The sequence below is a fragment of the Hibiscus syriacus genome, unplaced genomic scaffold (assembly GCF_006381635.1).
Source record: "Hibiscus syriacus cultivar Baekdansim isolate YM2019G1 unplaced genomic scaffold, ASM638163v2 tig00110744_pilon, whole genome shotgun sequence".
Lineage (NCBI taxonomy): Eukaryota > Viridiplantae > Streptophyta > Magnoliopsida > Malvales > Malvaceae > Hibiscus > Hibiscus syriacus.
The window spans coordinates 542,098-552,168 of record NW_024062846.1 but is presented as its reverse complement, the minus strand read 5'-3'; the positions used below and the strand labels follow the sequence as shown (position 1 = coordinate 552,168).

Below are 10,071 nucleotides of genomic sequence, written 5' to 3'. Positions count from 1 at the left end.
AAATTTCTTGAATTTTCCACACTTAATTATCATGAATTTAAAATTCATTGAAAACTAGTTTACCATTTTGTCATTAATGAAACTTGATAATTTTCAACCATTTCATTGCAATATTTTCAAATTTAATATTCCAAAGTAAAAGATGAAACAAAACAATTGACTTTCCACCTATTCCATGTAATTTTCAAAAATTGCAATTTAATCACCTAATTTCACAATTTTGGCTTAACATGGAAAGTCGATCTTAATTCCACTTATCCATAATAAATTTCACTGTTCTAAATTATGGAAATAATATTTCCAACCTTTTTCTATCATTCTTTAGAATTTCTAAAAATTCCAATTCGATTCGATTATCAGAATTCTTATTGGACTTTACTACTTTATAGCTTTTAACACAAATCCCAAATCAAAATTCTGATTCCAAGAAAATTTCAATTTTGTAATAAACTATTCATTTACAAGACAAAATATATAACTTTTAAGAATTACATTTTTTTCCATTAAAGTTTCCAAAGTTTATACTTTGGGTACTAAACTTTCAAATTTTACATTTTGGTCACAAATCAAAATTTGGAGTATTATACTTAGCATGTGTTGATTTTCACGCGTAGGGAAAAGAAGATCGATTGGAGTAAGGTGCTTAGCTTGGGATCATTTATCGAGGATTATTTACCAGTATCAGTAATGACATCATATTATTATTTTTTATGTTCTAGTTGGCATGTATATGCATAATAAGTGTATGTAATATTTTAATGTATATTAGATATGCTTTGATATGTCTATAAGGTCTAGATGATTTGTAATAGTTTACATGTGTGTATTTCAGTAATAAATATGTAGCTATGAATATAAATTTTTAAATTTTATATATTCGGTAAAATTATATTTTATTAGCATAAAGATGAATTTTTATTTAGGTAGTTTTTAGGCAGTTTCACTCCTTATATGAAACAGTATTGAACTGCCATGTTGCTGCCTAAAATCGAATGTGAAAACTATTTTTAAATATTACTTTTTGGTTTTACGCAATTAAATATAATTGCTATAAAGTTAAATTGGCTAATTTTTAAAGAAACAAAATTTTACTCATTTTTTTGTTATTGATTGTTTTAGATGTTTTATGTGACATCTCTTACTCATATTTTTTAAAGGGTGTTACAAGTATTATTTGGTTAAAATGGTGGATATTACCTCTAAATTCTTAGGTATTAGACAAATCACATCATTTTGAACAAGAAACCCCTACACTAATAATTTTTTTATAATGATAATTCTCGATTCTTATTTTTTTTAACTTTACTTAAAATTATTAACATAATAATATACATATAGTTTAATTTAGCAAAATATTATTAAATTTGAGTATTTAAAATTATTTTATATATTTTAATATTCAATTTATTAATTATTTATAATTTTATGAGGTGAAAATTAAAATTATTGTAATAATGTAATTATTTAAAATAATATTTAACTTTAATTTATTAAAAATAGATCTTACACATAAAAAAATAATATTTTTCCCACTCGAGACTATAATATTATTTTTTAATTATATTATTTTTTATGTAAATAAATAGAGTACTTATGAAAATTATTTAAATATATAATATTTTTAAGAGTAAATTATACCAAATACCATTAATTTTTTTTCATTGACTTGTTTATACCACTAAACTTTTACTTTTATCAATTATAGTACTGAATTTTAGTTTTAAATTCAATTATGTCACTCCGTCGCTAAGTTAATAACGAGACAATATCATGGCTAAATGTTGTTGATGTGGCTTGTTATACCAAAACGATGTTGTTTTGGTGTAACAATTTTGACACATATAACAACATTGTTTTAGGCTTTATACTTTAGGGGAGTAGCGATTTTACCACTAAACTTTTAAACAATTTACTTTTATAGCACTACCCTTTCCAGTTACCATCGGTAGCCAGTTACCACCTATCACCGATCTTCTTTCCGGTAAAATTGATACAAAAAAATTCGTGTTTCACTCATCTTTCTTCTCATAGGATCAGTTTTCCACAAAGTTCACTCAAAAGCGATAAAATTAAAATAAAAAAAACTACCATTTTGATATGTTTAGAAGCTTTCTTAGATTTACCGGATTTCAATTGTTTGTTTGAAACTTCGAACGATGACAATCATTATTTTGAGAAGCCAAAACATACTTCAAAACAAGTCTTATCAGGTAATTATTTAAAGAGATCGAAGTAATAATACATCAAACTATTAAGTAGATTTTTGTTGATTTTGAGTGTTTTGTGGAAAGTCAATCCTAGAAGAAAAATTATGATTGAAATGTGAACATTTTGGTTCCAATCTTGTTGTGAAAGATAATTGGTGTTAGACAGTGATTGGATGTCAACAACAGTTGAAAAGTGTAGTGCCAAAAAGTAAAGTAACTTTTAAAAGTTCAGTGACAAAATCAAAGTGACATAATTGAATCTAAAACGAAAGTTCAGTGATATAAAATGATTCAACGAACAAAGTTCAATAGTATCTGGTGTAGTTTGTTTTTTAATTTAGTTTAATATTTAGAATATTATAATATTGAAATTCAAATATTTATTAATGAGAATTGGAAAGAAAACAACATTATTTTTCTTATTAATTCATTAAATATTCGATTATAAAATAAATACCACGTCGAGAGTGAGTTTGATCTCTTTTAAAATGATTGATTCGTTTATGGTTTCTTTTGTAACACTTAAACGTTTACCTTTTCACCTTTTGATGGATAAAAGATTTTCTAAAATAATAAAAGAAAATAAAGGGTGTGTCCTAAATTAGAACACGAAGTCGTAATTTTATCCATGCAACTCTCCTATCAAAACACCTCAAACTTTTTAACATGGACCCTATCTTCCACTTAATTAATTCTATTACCAACAAGCTGACAATTTTTTTTTCAACGCTCTTGTTGTAAAAGATGTTTGAAGGAAAAAGAAATGCTACATTCATTATCATATCTAAATATATCTTCAAAAGCGATATATTAAAAAAAATTTCAATACACACTTACGTAGGCATAGATCCATCACTGCCTATGTCTGATTAAAAGTTCAGGGTTCCTATTCCCAGAAGTGAAATATTTGTTTGTTTGCATATTCATCCGTTATTATAGTTTACAAAATTGAGGTGTCATATTTGACCATTTCAGCACTAATAATTTATGAAAAAGATCATCTAATGATTAGAAAAACTAATTAATGCAGTTTGTGGAAAAGCAATACTTCTTTATTTTTCAAGAAAATGAAAGCATTACTTAAATTATTGTATTTCTTCTATAAATCAATTCCAGTCATGTATATGCAATGGTAATTAAAGCTGACATTGATATCTACACAATAATATAGTAAACATTTGTATTTATACATAATGAAAATAAAATAAGAAATAAGAGAAAAACCCCAGAGTTAATTTACATAGCAAATCTTAATTAAATTTTGAAAACCCAATTTAAGGCAACAACAATTGTAAAGAAAACAAATAAAACTGTGTAGAATGGAAAAGTATTGACTGTGTGTGTGTGAAAGAGAGGAAAGGACATATAGTAGAAGCCGTGAAGGTTTAAAAGGAGCAAGTTGAGGAAATGGGAATATTGAATAATGGCTAATAAAGTCTGGTGGTGGAGGGACGGAGGTCAATCTCGCTGTGAAGGTTTAAAAGGAGCAAGTTGAGGAAATGGGAATATGGAATAATGGCTAATATAGTCTTGTGGTGGAGGGACGGAGGTCAATCTCCTGGGTCCAAGCGGTCCGGTCTTGAACATGCAAGTGCCAGTAGGTCTGAGCCAACGCGTCTGGATTTATCATCATCACCGCCCAGACGACGTCTCCGCCGCTTTGCTGCTGCTGCTGCGAAGTCGATGTCCCCCTGCATTTCCATGATTTTACTCTAATTTTGAGTTGTTTATCTGCTACATGAAAATGGGATTCGATTCTTTCGATCGATATATATATATATATATATATATATATATATATACCTGGGTGAACCGATGACTCCGTCGATGATAATATGAGCAACATGAATGCCGAGAGGCTGGAATTCTCTTGCAAGGCATTGGGATAATGCTCTCAGGGCAAACTTTCCACAGCCTGTTTCATTTAAAACAAACTACTGCTAAATTGTTCATATTCATTTTAAACTTGGGTTTTAGTAAATTTCAATGGTTGAAAGCTTGAAAGTCTACATAGTTCAGAGAAACCAGCAATGCCATTGAGTGAAGCTGAGCAGCCAGTGAAGAGAATGGTTCCTTTTCCCCTTTCCACCATCCCCGGAAGTACCTTTCATTCATTGAATCATTAGCACATCAAAAGTAAAAATTGGTTAAAAAAGAACGGTAATTAAAGAAAACTAATGAAACAAAATCTGAAACTAGGAGTTACCTTTTGAACGCAAAGGAAAGCTCCGATGGAGGAAACGGCAAGAGATTTCTCAAAGGAATCGATTTTGATGTCAGTGAAGTTGGTGGGGTGCCATGAAACCGGTTGATAGGCATTATACACCAGAACTTCAACAAATCCAAGTGAAAGAACTCCTTCAAATGCTTCTTTAACACTTCTGGAATCCGAGCAGTCTATTCTGATTGCAAACACTTGGGCTTTCTCTTCCCTGGCTATCTCATCTGCAAATCTTGACAATCGCCCTGAAAAAGAATACAATCCAACAGATAAAAAGGTGAAAAGAAACAGTGAGAGCTTTTTAAGGGAAAAGAAAGAGAAAGTGTACCCAAGTCCCTAGCGAGGATAGCAACGGTGTATCCTTCATGAGCAAACTTGCGGGCAACGGATCGTCCAAGCTTAGGTCCGACACCAACAATGGCGGCTATGCCTTTGGCAGAGGTAGAACTTGCCAGACTATGCATCTTTAGCAGATCTTAGGGACCAAAGAGATAAAGAAACCAGAAAACCTGAAGAATGGAGAGAGCTTACTTCAAAGCTAAATGATATTGCTGATGGGACTGAGGTATGGAAGCCACTCCTTTAAGTTGTTTAAGTCATTACGCCCTTTGTGAATTCTCCTACATAGAGTTTTGTCTCTCCCTTTTATATATGATTTTTTATTGGACCGCATAATTCCCTAAATTGTTTAAAGAAATTGCCTACATCTCCAAAATGCATTCAATGAATGTTAACTTGTCTCATAATTCAGGCGTTTCCATCAATTTTTTAATAGTCTAAGATGATTATAGAGTAAAATCTTTCTTGTATATATCTGTAAAGTCAACTACTTGAACCCAAAACCTTCAAAAAAAAAAAAACAACTTTCACTTTTAACCACTCCTACACTTGATTGGCTTAATAGGCTTATATCAATTTTGAGTTATATATAAGTAGGATCGGATGCATGGTTTTATGTTAGGGAAACTGCCACACCCGAAAATTCTTAAGTTTTATTAAGTATTAATTTAATTAATTTTAAGGGAAAATTTTGTTAGATTATAAATATTTCAAGATAATTCTCGAATATTCAGAAAGTTTAGGGACTCAACCTTGTATTTTCCCTTTTTATTCTGTAGAAAAAAATTCAAAGGAATATAATATAGCCGATGGGTTTTGAACCCAGACCAAAGAAAATGAAAAGCCTCCCTACATAATCATCTTAGCAGCCCCCTTTCCCACCGTCGTTCACCCATCTTCGGTCATCGGTGATGTGCACTGCCACAACAAAAACATTCACCGTCTCCTCCGTTCAAAACCCCTTTAGTTATTCACCGTAAACTTTTGTTGATTGTCGTGAAGTGGCATTCAAGTGTTCGTTGAAAATCCACCAGTAACCGTTGATTTTTTTTAATTTTTTCCCAACCCGACATCGTTCCACCTCACCGGCCCAGCAATGAACTCCCCGTTTTCGTCTGACCAAAACACGAACATTATGGTTCCTCAACATCGTCACGTCGCCATCATGGTGAGAGTGAACGTCGAAGTGGTTTTGACCATTCGTAAGTGGGTTTTTGATGCTCTTTGTCGCATAATAGCACTTGCACGAGACTCCCGTCCTAACGATCTGGAAATTTTCATCACCGTCTGACAACTGGAGCCACCTCAAGTGCCGCTCCTTGTGTATGGGTTTCGTCTGTCAACCTGGGGAATGTGCTGATCGATTGAATTGGTCTGAACCGATTGGACCAATTTGAGCCGAGTCGAGTCGAGTTAAGCCAAGTCGAGTCGAACCGATTGTTGACCGTCGTAGATCGGCCGTTGACTTTTTCTGAGAACACCTATCCAGATGTTTTTCGATGTCCCGAGTCCATTTCTAGGTTCGTTTCGTGAAATTCGAACATGGTAAGTTGTTTTTCACTTATTAGCCTCCCGATTCATAATTAAGCTCTATTTATGATGTAATTTCTATTGATATATATCCGAGATATTATTGGACGTTGGATTCAAGTTTGATAGTGATCGAATAGAGTTTAAATATTTGACCGGTGTAGCTAAAAATCGAGGTAATACATTACTATTATTTGCATGCTTTACGGAACATGTTGGTATTTTTTAATGCATGAATGGATTATGTTTGGTCACATGTGTTGTTAATATTCCTAAACTTGATCCATATGTGATATAAAGTATTAAATTGAATAATACTCATACTTCATGTATAAGACACTAGAGGATTGATAAGAAATAATTTCAAGTTCAGTGATTATCCATAAAAGCAATTAACCACATAATCTCTAAATTTTATTTAACCTCGTTAAAAAATTTAATACCGAAATTACATGTTTAAGAAATTACAAAATTACCCTTGAGAGGTAAAAATGGCCCATTTGACCTTGATAGTGAAAGTACCCTGAGATTTTGTATTTAATTCGATAAATTACTAATTCACCTCTTAAATTCTTGATTTGTTCGAAATTTTTTTAAAGAATTAGTTTGTAATTTTTGAGAAAGCACTAGACCTAGAATTTCTGATTTATGAGCAAACACCTGAATACTAACTTTCCGGAAGTACTTTTATTGTCAGAATTGCTTGAAATGGCTGAAATAAATGAAAATTTTGAATTAAATGGAAAAACTGGACAGAAGGAAAGGTGATAAGTTCTTAATTTAGTTAATATTTTGCTTTTAAATTACTCCTTAATCATTGGTTTTTATAGTGATTTGTTCGTTTTAATTTATTTTCTGTGCAAGACGTCAGATTCTGGAAATTGCACTAAAAGTAAGGCATTTTGCATTTTTTATTATTTGGTCATGGCCGGAGACATGGGCACGGCTCTGGGCATGACACGGTTTGACGTGGCATTTTCTAGAAGGTCCAGTCAGCGCTTCTAGAAGAACGAATAGATCAAAACGTTTCTACAAATCGGATTTGAATTAAACTCATGTTTTATGATATTATTTTAATTTTATTTTTAGGAATTTTAGTTTAAATAGGTTTTAATATTTTAATTAGGATTTAGGATATTATTTTAAATATTATTGTTTTATCTTTGTTTTAGGTATTTCATTTTAAATAGTTTTAACTATTTTAATTAGGATTTAAGATGTTTTAGCTTGTTTTTAGGAATTTGAAGGCTATAAATATCCTCTAAGGGTAAGCCTAGAAACATATCTCTATCATATGAGAATAAAATCTTCTTTTTCTCTCTAGATTTATCTCTATTTTTCGCATATTTCCTTTATTTTTCTTTAAATTTCATTTCCAACAATTGCTAAGTATGACTTTGGTCATGCTTAGCTAATTTTATTTCAAGCCGAAGACTAAAGCGAAGGCTCAATTCAAGACGTGAGAATTGTAAGGTACTTAAATCGCTTCATATTTCTCTCTCTCTTCTGAGCTTACTTTTCAAATCAAAACGATTTCGACATTGGCCTGAATGTTGTTATGATTAACGTTTGAAGAAAGATTTGCTTATTGAAGCATATTCAACTTCCCGAGAACACACTTAGCAAAATTGTTTGCTAAAAAGAAACTGAGATCGGAATCATTTATTATTGAAACAACACAATCCGAGTTGGTAGTGAAGAATTGTCCTTGTAACCGACATGAATCTTGAAGTAAAAATCTGTTTCGATGATCCGAGGAATTTGAGGCAAAGCTGAAGTCTCAGGCTGCTTTCACTATAAGTTTTCTTTATCCCTATCTCTTTAGGTTATTTAGTTAATTATTATTTTTATTTAATTCTTATCTTTTATTTCAAAAACAACTTTTAAAAAACACCTTTTTATTTTACTATTATTATTTATTATTTTATTATTTTCCCTTTTATTTATAATTATCTATTTTATTTTATTAAATCTTTTCAACTTTACCTGTAATTTTATCTCCTTCTAAAATCAATAAACAGATTTACTAAATCAAAAATACCACACTCCTTGTGGATCGACCCTGCTTTTCTATACTACTTTTCCTTTCTATTTAATTAAGAAGCCATGAATAATTTTGATAGAAAAATGACAATTATCAAATTGGAGTCGTTGACGGGGACTTATGGTAGGTACTGATTTATTTTTCTAGTTTTTATTTATGACCAAAAGAAACCCAGGTGAACTAATAGATCTAGATCCGGAGATCGAAGCACGAGCACGAAGAATCCACACACAAAAACTTCAAGAAAAGAGAAAAAGACAAGAAGAACAAGAGCAGAGATCAGAAACAGAATTAAATCCAGACTTTGAAGCAGAGGTATACAATATTTCGATGGCATAAGAAGAATAAACTATCCGAGAACTAGCCACAGCTCCTATCACTCAGATGCCATTATGCATCAATTTTCCTTGTGGAAGGACTCCGTTTCAATTAAAGACGGGACATATTAATCTTTTTCCCACTTTCCACAACTTTCCCACTGAAGATCTGTACAAACACTTGTTGGAATTCCACATGGTTTGCACTAGCATGAAACCACAGGGAGTTACCGAAGATCAAATTAAATTGAGAGCTTTTTCTTTCTCTTTAACCGACTTGGCTAAAGATTGGTTATTTTATTTACCTCCAAATTTAGTTAATTCATGGGATGACATGAATCAAATTATTCTTGATAGATTCTTTCCAACGGCTAAAGCAAGCGAGTTACAGAGAAGCATTATTTCCATTCAACAAATAACTGAAGAAAGTCTTTATGACTATTGGGAACGATTTAAAAAGCTTTGTGCACTTTGTTCGCAACACGGATTAAGTGAACAAACGTTAATTCAATACTTTTATGAAGGCCTTTTACCAATGGAGATGAAAATGGTAGATGCCGCCAGTGGAGGAGTATTAGTCAACATGACCCCAACAACAACAAGGGAATTGTTTTCAACCATGGTAGCCAACTCTCAACATTTTTCAAGTGAACCCAGCCGATAGGTTCATGAGATAAGTATTTTTTCCCTTGAGAATAAGTTAGAAAATTAACTGAAGTAGTTAATTCAATCAATTCTGATTTATCTTTATCTTTCTCTAAAACTAAAAGTTTACCTTTTTTTTTTGCAGGCACTTGAGGTAGAATTGAAGCAACTACTGGAAAATTTGAAATATGCCTTTTTAGGAAAAATAAAACCTTACCGGTGATCATCTCAAGAAAATTATCCGTAGGAGAGATGATGCTTTGGTAGCAGTATTGTGCTCTCACAATGAAGCCATATGATGGACCATTGTTGATATTAAAGGATTAAGTCCCTCGACTTGTATTCACAAGATCAAAGTCGAAGAAGTAGCAGAGCTATCACGTGAAGGACAACCCCGATTAAATCGATCGATAATGGAAGTAGTAAAGAAAGAAAATTAGAAACTCCTTGACGCTGACGTAATCTATCCAATTTCAGATAGTAATTGGGAAAGTCAGATGTGGTTCCCAAGAAAACGAGAATCACAGTAGTTGAAAATAAAGAAGGGGAGTTAGTGCCAACAAGAGTTCAAAATGGATGGCGAGTTTGTATTGATTATAGGAAGTTGAACTCTCTTACTCAAAAAGATCATTTTCCTCTTCCTTTTATAGACCAAATGATTGAAAATTAGCTAGGAAAACTCATTATTGTTGTCTCGATGGTTTTTCAGTTTTTTTCCAAATCTCAGTAGCACCCGAGGACCAAGAAAAGACGACTTTTACTTGTCCC

General features: G+C 31.8%; 1 protein-coding gene across 1 annotated transcript; it reads right to left on the bottom strand.

Moving 5' to 3' along the window:
* Positions 1 to 3,458: 3,458 nt before the first annotated feature.
* Positions 3,459 to 5,043, bottom strand: LOC120139327 (estradiol 17-beta-dehydrogenase 1-like). The gene is made up of 5 exons (XM_039154583.1): positions 4,757 to 5,043; positions 4,414 to 4,673; positions 4,218 to 4,311; positions 4,011 to 4,122; positions 3,459 to 3,898 (listed from the first exon to the last, which is right to left on the bottom strand). Exons 1-5 carry the CDS (start codon positions 4,890 to 4,892, stop codon positions 3,727 to 3,729), a joined length of 774 nt encoding a protein of 257 aa, XP_039010514.1. The 5' UTR covers positions 4,893 to 5,043; the 3' UTR covers positions 3,459 to 3,726.
* Between the last annotated feature and the right edge of the window lie 5,028 nt (positions 5,044 to 10,071).